The sequence below is a fragment of the Aspergillus luchuensis genome, chromosome 5 (genome assembly GCF_016861625.1).
Source record: "Aspergillus luchuensis IFO 4308 DNA, chromosome 5, nearly complete sequence".
Classification (NCBI taxonomy): Eukaryota; Fungi; Ascomycota; class Eurotiomycetes; order Eurotiales; family Aspergillaceae; genus Aspergillus; species Aspergillus luchuensis.
In genome coordinates this window covers 4,249,688-4,263,666 of record NC_054853.1, presented here as the reverse complement: position 1 = coordinate 4,263,666, position 13,979 = coordinate 4,249,688, and the positions used below count along the sequence as shown (strand labels likewise).

Genomic DNA, 13,979 nt, shown 5'->3' with positions numbered 1-13,979 from the left:
ATAACTAGTAATGTTCCAATTTGATACATGCTCTCAATGCAATGCAATGCTTATCCGCAACCTATATGTAAATCATAACTCATCATTCATGGCCCATAGTAAGACGGAGTAACCACATCTCCCACCATTACTGTCCTTGATTTGGTGTTATTCCCATCACCAGACGAAATCGCTAAATGTCGCCCAAAATAAATCTTATTTCCACTCTTCCTCGTTTTCGCCAGCGTCGAATATGGTTCCTCACCACGCACACCAGTAAGCTGATCAATACAGACCATCTGGCACCGCTGACAAGATCCAAGAACGTTAAATTGAAGATTTTCGGGCCCAATGTGCAAACTCTCCCAATGGTCTTCGATATACGGTCGTCCTGCACTTACCGGCTGTGGAAAATCCTCTGCAACGACGATGTTGGCACGAAATACATCGGCAGCTACAGCTTTCTTGCGGCCAGTACTGTTCGTGGTTGTAGGACTGCCCTTGATGGTCTCGTTAAGACGATTCACGGATGAGCGGGAGATGAGCAGGATTGGACTCTCGTTTGACAAGAGGATTGGATTTCGTTCTGCCTCAGGGATCGGGGTATCTTGGGGGAATGCACCTGGCATAGCTTGTCCAAGTGGTGATCTCCTGCTGCCAGCACCACGTCTAGGTTCGGCAAGTCGGGTGGAGGATTGAGGTGGGAATCTCGCGAGCGTACAGGGTACACCAAGGAAGTCAGAGAAGAAGGCGGACACTATGGGAGATGAATATGCTTGAACAATAACCTGGTCTCCGCAGACAGTAGAAGGTTTCGAGCTATTCTGGCATAAGGAGGTAGTTGTGAGGTTGCTATTCTCGCGATCCAGAGGAATCTCGAGCGTTTTCTGGCTTGGGGAATGTATAGATCCACAGGTGACGCGCAATAAGCCTTGGCCGAGATCGATAAATGGTCTTATAAGAGCCATGCGAGGATATCTCTTCTGATTGAGAGCTGTACCTGTGCCTTGGTGAATCAGGCACCATTCGCGATCCCAGGCCAGGCCTTCTCGGCGGATTTCCCAGCGCTTGCCGTCGGGTACTTTGAATGCACCACAACTCTTAATGGGATACACGGACAGACTCTCGACATGGAAACTAGACCGGTGAGAAAGGTTGGCTTCCGGTGGTGGCAGCAACGCGCACATAGTCGGGCTTTTCTCGACGTAAAATTCCTCGATAAAAGCCATGAAAGTGTCAATATCGGCCATGTTGCTCATCGCACCGAGGCTTGCTCTCAGAATCCCAGTAGGTCGTCCGTCCATGATATCATGGTCATCGCCACAACGCATGCCTGCTCCAAAATGTCGAAGCATGTCTGCTCCGGTCCAGTTAAGGCTGGCCGCTGTGCCTCCCGGATTGCATAGCGTTCCAGATCTGATTTGTATGTTCCTGACGCTGGCCAGTTTCTCCACTTCGGATTTACCAATCCAAGCACCTTGACTGCTTCGGAGGTTGAATGCCAAGATTGGACCCTGCGAGGAAGGATCGGTATAGTCAGTGTGTGATGGTTTGTACACATGGCAAGCTCTTTCCCCGTTGTGATGTCTCAAGGAAATCATGCGATCGTATAGTCGCTTCGCTAGGAAACGAGTGTGTGAAGAAATGTTATCCATAGATCCATAAAGGCGTTCATGCGTATCAAATGCAGAGCCCAATGCGATTATGTTATGAAACGGAAGCGTCCCATCTTCCAGTCGCTCATGAATAGAAGATTGCTTCTTCGCATGCCATGTTGTCCCTTGTGTCAAGACCATATCTACAGTTCCCCCACCGAAGAACTTCCGCTTGTCGAAGATGTGTCCAGCACTCTTGCGAACAATCAATGCACCGAGGTCCGGGAAACCAAAGATCTTGTAGAAGCTGAGAACGGCAAAGTCAGGTGCAGCGGAAGCATCATTAAGATCGAGAGGGGATGTCGACACAAGCGATGCGACATCAAGAAGCGTGTAAGTTTCCTTTGCTGACTCCCGTATCCTCCCGCACCATTCACGAGGAAAGCGCCGGCCGTTCATATTTGACTGTGCAGGGTATGCAAACAGTCGGGGACCTTGCACCGGCTCTGTACTTAGTTGAGAAATCCAGCTCTCAACCTCTGCGTCCGTCACGAAGCACCTGCTCCCAGTGCCTGCAAGCTCTCGCGCCCCGACCAAGCTCGTATGCGATTCCACATGGTATCCATACCAGAACCCTTGCGGCGTTGAGTCGCGGAGAGAATCGACAACCAATTTAGTTGCGGCCGTAGCGTTCGCCACAAAGACGAGATCAAACTCCTCCGGATCAGCATTGAAGAAGCGAAGGGCCCGTAAACGGATATCATCCACGCGTTGAGTCGATAGCTGTGAGGGTGCGGACATGGAATGGGGATTCCCGTAGAGGTTCGACGTAAGGTCACGGGAGAACGATTCAATCAGGGATTTCGCGTAAAGCGTGGTACCTGCATGGTCAAGATATGTGGTGTCTAATTTCGATATTAGATAAATGAGCTTCCATTCATCTATTGTTCAAAACGCATAGAAGCAACCCAGCACGCGACCTACCTTTGAGCAAGGGATATTCACGTTCCCGGATGACGTCCACATCATCCGGGTACTGGCATTTGCCCCTGTCTGTCATCCTGGTGATCCGTTCCAGACGACATTAATTGCAAGTTAATGGTAAATTATGGTTGTGGTGTGGTGAAGGTCGAGTGTCGCATTGCTGGCAGGGGTCGAGAGTGAGGTGGCGACCGCTGATTCACTGCATATGGAATGCTCCCAGAACCACAGATGGATATGTAAAGTCCGCTAAGCACAAGAGTATCGAATAAGGCTCTTGACTAGGAATAGAGTTGTCAATCACTGTGCAAGTAGGCTAAAATATATACCGTGTAGCGGTGGAGGTATGAATAGAAATAAAGAGTAGAAGTACTAACTTAGTCTCTTTGCCGATAAGGCTAATCGATCGGAGCTTACCGATGACGAACTTTGCCGACGGCTAGCCGCGGACCATCTTCAACGCTGAAACTTGGAGTCTCTGCTGGCAACGAGAGAGCAGAATATAATTGAATTGGGGAGTAGCATTCGGGTCAAGGATACGTGGCATACATAAATCTTCTGGAAAGAACAGCTACCTGCAAAACAGCCTGAGCGTGTTCAGCCCGACCAGCACGTCGAAGCTTCCCCACTTTTGCGCTGCTTATCGAGAGCGGGGAGCGGCCGGGTCCGAAGATCAGTGGGATTCACTTTCTGCAGTAATGGCTCTGTTCAAAAGTGGTGGTGGGAGGGATCCATTACTATTTTGTATGTAAAGGATATCAACCTGTGTTTGTAATAGGCTATCTCTTCAGGCTAACATAGCTTACAATATCACAACTTCACATTAACGGCCAAAGGATCATGTAGGGGTCTACCTAGCGAGTAAGTAGTTCCTGCGTAAACATAGCCCACACATCTTATGAGTATTGCCACAAAAATGAGAAAGCTAAGACAATAACATTGTCAGAAAGCATCAAATGCCGTACAAAATGGACAAGGAACTTTGTCAAATAGAAACATTATCATCATATATGGAGCAGTAACAATCACAGATCATCAATGGTTGATTGCTAAGACTCATGCTGCCGATATGCCTTCCCTCGTTACTTCGTTTATTTCAATTTTTTTTCTGTCGTTCGTTCCGCGTTATCCATTCCAATCATTAATTCGTATCATCCCATAATATCTGGTGCTTGCCATGCAAATTGTTTTATACCACATACTGCTGCCGCCGACCCGAGCTGCTGTGGCGCCGGTGACCACGTCGACTGCTGTGACTCCTGCGACGGACAGTGGTCTCCTTGACAACAACCTCCGGACGCTTGTAGATAGCGAGAGCAAGAATAGCCGTCCAGAGGAAGAAGACAACTTCAATGATCCCCAGTGCAAAGCTGGCCTTCAGCATCGCGCAAGTCTTGTCAATGTGGAAGGACAGCGGGTTATCGGTCCTGTAGCCGTAGTATCCGAAGGGGCCCAAGGAAATGTACACCGAACCACCATCCCAATGAGAGCAACTGGCTCCTGCAATAAAACGCAGCTCGTAGACACCCGCAATGAAAGCACCGAAGAAGAGGAGATCGATGAAAGCGACAAACATGGCGGAGCGCTTGGTGGTCGAAAAGCGGATCAGGGTATCGAGGCACCAGAAAGCTGCAATGACGCTGACGATGAAGAGAACGAGAATGTAGGCAGGGGTAATTTGGTTCGCATTGAGGTAGCCATTGACGAAGTATGCCTAGATCGGTGCTGTTAGACATGGCCGTCCGGGGATTGGGTTAGGGTTGGAATGCACATACCATCATTCCGATGATCGGAATCAGGAAGACAAGCTCCAGAATGCGGTTGCAGATGAAGAATATACTGCCAATCATTTTGTCGGTTATGCGCAGGTTGCGAATGGACCTTCTCGGAGTGTAATTGAAATACTAGGATCAGATGCTCAGAAGCGTGAATAAGAGTAGGAGTCTGGGCTGGAGGTGGCGGCAACTACAACGTCATCACACGCGACACGTTAACCGACGAGACGATATTTTCACGACACGATCTAGCTGTGTTCGTTGCACCGAGTGAAGCACCCTGTCAAGAGAGATTCTGTGGTTGCGCCGGACAACGTATAGAGGAGAAATGGTTAGGTGCCGATCAGATGCAGCCCAACTCAAAGGCACGAGCCCAGCCGTTACGTGCTAGAGAAAGCAAGGTACAGGTGATGCATCCAGCCCAAGGCAGTATGGAGATGAGATGCAGAAGAGAAAAGAAAGAGGAACCGGACGGGGATGAATATGCGAGTCGGAGAAAGACAGAGGAGGCTGGGCGATTCAGGCGGCGGGGTGGCTGGGATCCCAGCGTGAAAACAAGGTTCTATTGCCGACCTTGAAACAGCAAGTATCAATAGGTGTTTCAACAGTTAATTTGTGACTCGGGTCGAGTCACCTCAGGTTCGACAATTCTACGCCAATCGGTACAAAGGGTATACAATTCTTTTTTTCAACATACAATTGTTAGTGATTATTGTTCGGTGTTTACCGCCGTCCTTGCCTTTGGGAGGGCCGTTGCCATAGCTGAGCCGTGGGTGGGGCTGGCCGGCCCACGAGGTGCTCGAGCCACGGTTGAGCGCCGGTCTAGCCCTCAGGAACGCTTTCTGCCTCCTGTGTGGCAGCGTCCCAGATTGACCAAGAAAGTATCCAGGACTATTTATATCTGATGCAAGGAAGGTGAGATGGAGAGCTGTTGCGGTCTCTCCTCCTCCCCACTGTAGTAATATGGTCGACTTTCGCCCTCTCGGTACCATACCAGATCCACTATCCAAATCTTTAAATGCGACCATGTCTATTAAATGGCAAAGAATACACCCATAACCAATCAACAAAAACTGGGGTTTTAGACTTCCCGATACGGCATATCTGTTAGGTCCCGCCCTCTGTCCGCATGAGTCGGGAGCGCGCCCGAGGTTTCGTGGGTACTGGTGGTTCCAAGTACAACCTGTGGGGTCTGGGAGTGGTACGCCGTATCAACATCGAGTCGCGCCGTTGGTCCGTTCAACGCTGGGTTCTGCGTCCGGGCATAGCCAGGTTGCATCTCATATCCACCAGCAACATCCTCACTGGAGGACGACCAGTTATCGTCTTCATCACGTCTTGAGTAGCCGTAAATGTTCGTAGTGTACGGATTAGATTCCGGTAGGTACAAGGGCCTACCAGCATCACTTCCGGTCGTCTTCGACTGAGGAGCTTCGTTCAATCGCTCTTCCTCCGGGTTCCTTAGAGCGGCAGTGCTCCCATCAGCAGCCACCAGGCGGACAGTCTCGGCAGGCCCCACGGGATCCCTGCCCCACGTCCGGATGGGATAGGCGCGTCCTTTCTTCCAGGGCTCGTTGAGGGAAGGGAAATATTGACGGTACGAGATGCAGGCACAGATAATGCCTAAGAGCGATCCGGTGATGACGTCGAATGGATGATGCCTTGCATCCATAATACGGCTCACCGCAACAAGCGTTGCTGCAAGAGACGGTATCATGACCAAGAGTGTCTTCCAGGCCTCGCCGCGGTTGTCCATTATGTGCAGCTTGCCACTAAGCCAAAGCGTGAGATAGAATAACCCGGCAAACGACGCTGTAAACATTATATTAGTTCTCAATGCGCGTTTGTGACAACTAAGGTGGATCTCTCACAGCTACTATGTCCTATAACGACGAATTAGCATATGAAACGAATCCAGTATCTTTGAAGTGCTGTCCAACCTGAAGGCCATGACCGGAAGCCGTCCTTGATGAGCGCATGTTCACCGGTACAGATAGTGGAATTCGACAGTCCGGGTATCGCGTCCTGACTACCCGCTCGGGGCTGGCACCGATCAATGAAGTCAGGCCTAGGCTTTCCACAAGCATTTTTCAGCACCTGCGTGATGACAAAGGCCAGCCCTTGTGAGAGCAAGAGCCCCAGAATACCGCAGTTGAGCTCCCATAGCCGATCTTTCCATCTATATGGACCGGTGAATTTGCGCTTCCCCGAGACTGGATGCTGCGTCTTGTGGTGCGAGAAAAGCCCGTCGATGAATAGCGTATAGACGATAATGATGACGAGGGGTGCCAGGCCAGAGATACAGAGGGCTTCCTGAATGGTTATCCGCTCGTGGACTGCATATGGGTACTGAATTGAAATATTTCGTAAGGAGAAGTGCTGATGATATGGTTCAATAGAGTCAAGGACGTAGAAGCCTCCAATGCACGCACTATTGCAGCAATGATTAGCAAATACCGCCGATGATCCGCCAACAGGTAGAACTAACATTAGGATAACATAGTCAAAGATATATCTGCGATGAGCGACACATGTTAGCAATGAGTAGCGTTTCCTCCCCTTAGAATGGAATTGAATCCTCACGATAAGATGACTCGCTGCTTCAGGCGCCGCTTAGAGAAAGGCAGCTTTTCGGGTAGACGGTCCATCGGATCAGGATCCACTTGGTTTAAGACACAATGCAATAAGTGAGGGGCTCAATTCTCCTTGTTCACAGCTCGGATATATAAAATCTGGCCAATGTTCAGTGCATTTATTTTCCTTGAAAAAGAGCAGCCTAATGCGACCGGTGTGCGCGTGAGATTGGGAGCACGTGAGGGAGTCTGTCGACAGCTGAAGTGTCAACTGAGATCTGCCCAGCGGCGAAAGGCCAGCAATAAAAGAATTCGGAGAAGGCTGAGTCCCTGATTTGTGACCTGCCAATGAGAATGAGACGGAGACAAAGCATGGGGCTGTGGGCGACTAAATATGGGGGAAGTCTGAATACTCGTTGCCTGCAGCTCTTTCGCCGACCCACTCGCCCAGAGTACATCGGCTCGACCACGGCTCGGTCAACCGCTGGCTGCCTCGTCCCAATGGAAGACCCCGGTATGGGCCATTAAACCATGTCGGTCGTATAGCATAGCCTGAAGGGAAGGATGGATAGTTGTAGATACCATCATAGACGCAAGATGTCATTGACTACCGAGTAGCTGGGCCGGGAATGCAATTAGGCACGGAGTGTCATTGACAGATGATGGACCGTGTTAAGTGAACAGACCCTGCTTGATCGACAGTCGGGCGGTTAACTTTGGCTCGGTATGGCCGCTGTTATGATACAAGAATATCAGGGGTGGATCCCTTGGACAGCCTGTAACGCTCTTTCTGTCATTTTCACAATGTATGCTTATGTAATATATGGATGTCGATCCTATTGCCAATGAGTCGAATTGAATGGCAGTCCCAACTTTTAGTCCTTGCGGGTTATAGCACGGCAGAATGGGGAGTTTGGGTGATCTTCGCTGAGATCCTATTTACATTAGCCCTGTTAGGTTAGTATTACAGTGGCTCAACTGATATTATTCGGCTTAACTGCTTGAGCCTGTCATGACTGCTAGATATATATCTACACGACACCATCATCTGTACACCAACATATTCTGATTGACTACTAGTATCAACAACAATTGTATCCAGATATATGGCACTATAAGTATTATATCTTCTCTACGTTGAGTGGGAAGCTTTGAATTGTTATACCACACTACAAATGGCGAAAATTACCCTCACTGCGGCGTCTACCACCTGAACTACACAAAATACCCTTCATCCTCCACAACCTTCCCAAACAGTTCTTCTGGAGACCCTCTGTTGCCGCGCGGAAAATCGGCTGTGCACCCTCCTCAGCAGACTTGGCACCACGGCCTGCCCCAAAGTCCTTTCGACAGTAACCCGGGCAAACCACGATTGAGAGAATGTTCTCCTTCTGCAGGCGCACCGCATCCACCGCATTGATCATGTTGAAGGCGGTTTCACTGCTTCGGTAGGCTGGCAGCTCCCAGACCTTAACACTATACTTCGAGGTAGGCGAGTAGGCTATCCCAATCCGCCCGAGGCTGCTGGTCACGTTGACGATGCGCCGATCAAGATACTTGGAAGCACAGAGAAGCAGAAGAAAGGCATCTACTACAACAACCATCCCGAAGACGTTGGTCTCGAACACTGCGCGGTAGGTCTCACGCAGCGTGGCGTTGGGATCAGATGATCGATTGATGCCGCCGTCATAGACAAGAATGTCGAGTGAACCGAACTGTTCCCGGATATAGATAGCGGCTGCCTTGATGGATTCGACGCTGTCAAGGTCTAGTGCCACCGGTGTCTCGTTGGCGGAACTGCCTAGTTCTTCGTAGCTTCCTCCGCTTTCTCTTGCGTCTGGGCGCCACTGAGGTGACGGTATTTGCCGGTGCTGGCAAGCCGTTAAATACTATAGAATTGACCTTCTTGCTACATTGACCAGACTGTGATGCGCTCGGTTCACGGTAGCCCCAAATTGTATGTCAGCAAACCAAATCATTTTTCGTGCTGACCTACTACGTAGCGCTCCGTAGTTAACCCGGTGGGGTCTACGTGCACATCACCCTATCGTTGGGCAACAACTCATACATGAGGCACCAGGAACAACTCGAAAAAGCGGGAAATCGCTAGGCTCTCAGCCTTAGACTGAGGACTGAAAAAGCAAATACCTTCTGTTGGCATAAGAACCTTTGTTCACCCTCCCCCCGCACCGTTGAATTGAGTAAACACGCATCAATCCCCGCCCACCATGGGTCGTCTCAAGCTACGGAATCCCTTCCGAAAGAGGCGCTCCGAACAACAGCCTCCAGAAGAAACCACAGATTCATCAAACACTCCAGCAGAAGTATCGTCCAGTGCTCTTTCTAATATCCGTTCAACCCAACCAGTATCTCAAACAAATTCCCAATCAGATGCCTTGCCAGCAGATGATGGTCAGGTTGCATCAAGCTCTAATACTATCCTGCCTCACCTCGATCGGAAGGCTGAGAAACGGAATCTCTGGCAAGAAGCATATAAATCATTGGATGAGAAGCAGCGCCAGAATATAAACCCGGTGGAAGTGCACAAACAGAGCAGCGACAATCACGATGTCGATGCAAACCCTGTACGCAAAGCATTAGATGATGTGATTCAAACCGTCAAAGCACAATACGAAATGAGAATGTCGAAAAGGGGAGACTCACAACTTCGGGATGCTGCAAGCAAAATTTTGACAGCCACGTTGAGCTGCAAGGATATTATCAGTGCAATCGTGGCATTCGACCCCACTGGTCACGCGTCAAGTGCGTGGACAGTCGTCTCTCTGGGATTGACGGTATGTTTGACATCATTGTCCATTCACAGTTCCCTTGCCTAACATAGTGTTGTTAGATGACACAGAATTATCGTGATCAACAAATGGCTTGGTTTCAGTCATCTGCCATCTTGACTGACATCCTAGCTCGGTATGCCTTTGTAGAGAAGCTTTACCGCGACGAGAGGTCTGAGATGAATGAAAAGATTGAGGATGCCATCGTGAGAGTCTATCTCGCTGTTCTAAAATATGCAGCGGAGGCAATGAACATTTATCGTTCCAATCCAGGAAAGAGACTAATGCAGAGTGTGGTGGACCTGGAAAACCTGCCCCTGACAGAAATTCAGTCCACGATTGACACAGAGGAAACGCACCTGGAGAAGTGGTTACATATGTATCAAGAAATGCAGCGGAAACAAGAAGCAGATAATATTCTGCTTGGAGTTGATCGGATCCTTGACGGTATCCGGGGTATTGACCAGAAGATCGAACTCGCCAAGCTGCCGATAGCTGAAGGTGCTAATTTTGATTCCGATATGGATGAGGCCCACGAATGTCTGGAAGGTACAAGAGTTGAGCTTCTTGATGAGATCATGGATTGGGTCGATGATCCTCAGGGGAAGACTATCTTTTGGTTGAGTGGTGTAGCCGGAACTGGTAAATCAACAATCTCCCGGACAGTGGCGCGAAAGCTGCAAGAGAGGGAGCTTCTAGGGGCAAGCTTCTTTTTCAAAAGAGGGGAGGGTGATCGTGGGAAAGCCTTGCGGTTCATCACCACTATCGCAATGCAATTCATGATCGCCCTTCGCCAATTGAGGACAAAGATTGCCACTGTCATTGACAATGACTTGACGATAATCTCCAAGTCAGTTAAGGAACAATTTGATCATCTGTTGTTAAGGCCACTTTTGAGTATGGAATTGAGCAATGGACAGCGCCTATCATTTGTCGTTGTAGTCGATGCCCTAGATGAGTGTGAGGAGCGAAGCATTGAGACGATCATTCGACTTCTTCCTCGGGTGCAAGAATCGAAAACCATACAAGTGAAGGTTTTCATCACCAGCCGACCCGAGCACCCAATCTTTGAGGGCTTTCGGCAGATAGAGGGCGAGCACAAAGATGTCGTTCTCCATGAAATTGAACGTCGTACAATTGAGCGCGATATGGACATTTTCTTTAAGGACCGATTATCGATTATTCGAAAGAAGCGAAATCTAAGCGATCAATGGCCTGGAGAATCCAGGACTCGGGCTCTGATAGACATGGCAATGCCGCTATTCATCTTCGGCGCGACTGTCTGTCTCTTGTTAGAGGATTACCGATGGGATCCAGACGACACCTTGAACGACATATTGAAACGACAATACAACAACTCTAATTTGGATAAGACTTACTTGCCTGTCCTAGACAAACTCCTCGAAGGACAGGATAGACGAGCTCAGAATGAATTGGTCAAGCAATTCCGACAGGTTGTTGGGACAATCGCTGCTCTCGAAAGCCCACTTTCCATTGCTTCGCTTTCAAAGCTGATCAATATGAAAGAGAGCTTAATTCTCATCAGACTAGACTCACTTCATTCAGTCCTGAACATTCCAAAGGACAACAACAAACCAGTCAAAATGTTTCATATTTCTTTCCGTGAATTCCTAACTCATCCAGAGACAAAAGAGAAAACAAAATTCTCAGTGGACGGGCAGTCAACGCATCGCGATTTGGCTCATAAGTGCATTGCAGTCATGATGGATTCTGAACGTGGACTGCGGAAGAACATCTGTGACCTGCGCAGTTATGGAACATCTAAAGATGATATTACCACGGAGTATATTGAAGGGTGTTTTCCAGCAGAGCTTCGCTACTCTACCCGATATTGGGTTCATCATATTTATCAGGGAGCTTCGATTCTTTCTGATCACGACGAAATACATGAATTTCTCAAAAAGCATTTTCTTCACTGGCTGGAAGCAATGAGTATCTTAGGGCATCTGCCAGAAGCAATAAGCAGTGTCAAAATGTTACTCTCGATTGTACAGGTAACTGCCATCCTCCTGATCAGCGGGCCGGACTTGCTGAATGCTCACAATATACAGACGTCACATTCAGATCAAATATTCAAATTTCTGTACGATGCAAAACGATTTATTCTAAAGAATATCCAGATCGCCGAAGAATTTCCGCTGCAGCTGTATTCCTCTGCACTGGTTTTTGCACCAGAAAAGTGTACGATCAAAGACACATTCTTTCGCTGTGTCCAACAATGCTTCTCTCAACTACCCAGAGTGTCTGAGTACTGGGGTGCTGAATTACAAACACTCGAACTCGGAACTGGATTTGTATATTTCTTGGAGTTTTCTCCTGATGGACAGATGCTCCTTATAGACAATGATAGTTTAAGGCTGTGGGAAACCAGTACTGGTGACTCGCGGAATACGCTTGAAGGCCCTTTTGACCGCGACGTTGGTAAGTGGACCTTTTCACCAGATGTAAAATTAGTGGCTTGGTCATCCTGGCACAGCGGCACAATACTATTGTGGGACTCTCTTTCTGGTACTTTGAGACATACCCTGAAAGAAGAACATGGTGTTATTGCGATAGTGTTCTTATCAAATGAGCAATTGGTTTCGGCATCCCTTGACGGAAAATTGACAACTTGGAGCACAATATCCGGAGAGCTACAGCAAAGTGTACGCTTGGAGTATGAAGAAGAAGAGATTTCCTCTGAACTTCTTTTGGCCGAGCTCTCGCGCGACGGTGGTTTACTGGTCCGCGCAATGGAGAATGGCACAATAGAGCTCTGGGATACTGTCAATGCCGAACTACGACATACACTCAAAAGCCACGGCGGAATGATTAAATCAATAGCAGTCTCACCAGATGGGATATTCCTAGCCTCCGGGTCAGTGAATGGCACTTTGGAGCTTTGGGATATTTGTAAAGGAACCGTACACCATACTCTGCGCTGCCATGCCAATGATTGCTGTATTAATGCTGTGGGATTTTCTAATGATGGAAGATCGCTGGCTTTGGGTTGTGAGGAAGAGCTGACCATCTGGGACATATGCCACAGTCCAATATTATCCACCTTTACTAGCCGCAAAACGAGGGTTGAACTAGTCAGATTCTCACCAGACAACAAGATTGTGGCTTCCGCAACTGATTATCAGGTGACACTCTGGGATATCACTCGCAGTGAAATTCAGCATGCCCCACGAGGGCATACAAAGCCAGTAACTACAGTACAACCTTCGCCAACCGGAGCGTTTCTGGCTAGTAGCTCCAGGGACAACACCGTGAGACTCTGGGACATTTCCACGGGCACGGTGCAACTCGTACTACAAAGTCACTCAGATGCAGATTTGAGAATCTCCATCTCCCCAAAGGGCCACCTGTTAGCTGTGTCCTCGATGGACGGACTTATTAAGATATGGGACGTATCAAATGGGACCTTGCAGCATAACTTATCGTCGAACTGTTCTGGTATCACGAACTGCATGTTGTTCTCACCGGATGAGAACTTGCTTTTGGTTATTTGGGATCACAGAATGTGCTTATGGGATGCGGTTACGGGCACATGCAAGTGGACCGTGGAGCCGAAGAGACAGGGCTCGTCCATATCTGATGTGACAGATTCCCCAAACTGTCTAACATCTTTCGAATATGTTTATACAGTAGCTTTCTCATCATCCGGAAACCTCCTGGCTACCGGTCATATGCTTGATAACACGGTGAGGCTGTGGGATACGGAGACAGGAATGAAGGAACATATCTTTACCGATTGCTCTACAAATCAATTACAGTTCTCGCCTGATAGCAAGCTGTTGGCGGCGGTATCTGTTGACACCGGAGTCCAAGTGTGGAATGTTTCCGATGGCAATTTGCGGCAGACCTTGGAGGAAGAGGATGGGCCATTATGGCTTGAAAGAGCCAGGAAGAGCGACGGATATTCGTGGCTTTTCGACACCAACATGAATGAATACAGAATTCATCCAAAGGCCCAAGGCAACATTATATCGGTGACTGATGATTGGATAGGCATCGGAAAAGATAGGCTCTTATGGATTCCACCTGAATATCGGGGATATTGGGACGCAAAAGAAGTTATTGGGAATACGGTTGTTTTGGGACTGTTGACAGGTGATGTAATTTTTATAGGCATTTGCCCCGAGAAGGTTAGAGAGGCTTGGAGCTAACTACCTCACTCTACATTCATTCATGCCTGTGATTTTGTGTTCTGCTTTTTTCGTCGTTTGCCAATTGAGAAGATTTTCGCTTCATATTCATGTGTAGAAATCGTCAGTTCAATTG

At 48.5% G+C, this 13,979-nt stretch overlaps 5 protein-coding genes across 5 annotated transcripts; 1 reads left to right on the top strand and 4 right to left on the bottom strand.

Annotated features, from left to right (window-relative positions):
• Positions 1 to 86: 86 nt before the first annotated feature.
• Positions 87 to 2,634, bottom strand: hxB (putative molybdenum cofactor sulfurase protein (HxB); the record flags this gene model as incomplete). Its single annotated transcript, XM_041691328.1, has 2 exons — positions 87 to 2,479; positions 2,559 to 2,634. The coding sequence occupies 2 exons, from the start codon at positions 2,632 to 2,634 to the stop codon at positions 87 to 89; spliced, it is 2,469 nt and encodes an 822-aa protein (XP_041544823.1).
• A 1,110-nt stretch (positions 2,635 to 3,744) lies between these two features.
• AKAW2_51401S (uncharacterized protein) lies at positions 3,745 to 4,405 on the bottom strand (the record flags this gene model as incomplete). The annotated part of the gene is made up of 2 exons (XM_041691327.1): positions 3,745 to 4,269; positions 4,331 to 4,405. The coding sequence occupies 2 exons, from the start codon at positions 4,403 to 4,405 to the stop codon at positions 3,745 to 3,747; spliced, it is 600 nt and encodes a 199-aa protein (XP_041544822.1).
• Positions 4,406 to 5,411: 1,006 nt separating this feature from the next.
• On the bottom strand, positions 5,412 to 6,978 carry AKAW2_51400S (phosphatase PAP2 family protein; the record flags this gene model as incomplete). Its single annotated transcript, XM_041691326.1, has 5 exons — positions 5,412 to 6,142; positions 6,202 to 6,213; positions 6,271 to 6,761; positions 6,819 to 6,845; positions 6,914 to 6,978. The coding sequence occupies 5 exons, from the start codon at positions 6,976 to 6,978 to the stop codon at positions 5,412 to 5,414; spliced, it is 1,326 nt and encodes a 441-aa protein (XP_041544821.1).
• A 1,094-nt stretch (positions 6,979 to 8,072) lies between these two features.
• On the bottom strand, positions 8,073 to 8,882 carry AKAW2_51399S (uncharacterized protein; the record flags this gene model as incomplete). Its single annotated transcript, XM_041691325.1, has 2 exons — positions 8,073 to 8,774; positions 8,823 to 8,882. 2 exons carry the CDS (start codon positions 8,880 to 8,882, stop codon positions 8,073 to 8,075), a joined length of 762 nt encoding a protein of 253 aa, XP_041544820.1.
• Positions 8,883 to 9,131: 249 nt separating this feature from the next.
• Positions 9,132 to 13,864, top strand: AKAW2_51398A (uncharacterized protein; the record flags this gene model as incomplete). The annotated part of the gene is made up of 3 exons (XM_041691322.1): positions 9,132 to 9,698; positions 9,755 to 11,707; positions 11,765 to 13,864. The coding sequence occupies 3 exons, from the start codon at positions 9,132 to 9,134 to the stop codon at positions 13,862 to 13,864; spliced, it is 4,620 nt and encodes a 1,539-aa protein (XP_041544819.1).
• Positions 13,865 to 13,979: the final 115 nt, after the last annotated feature.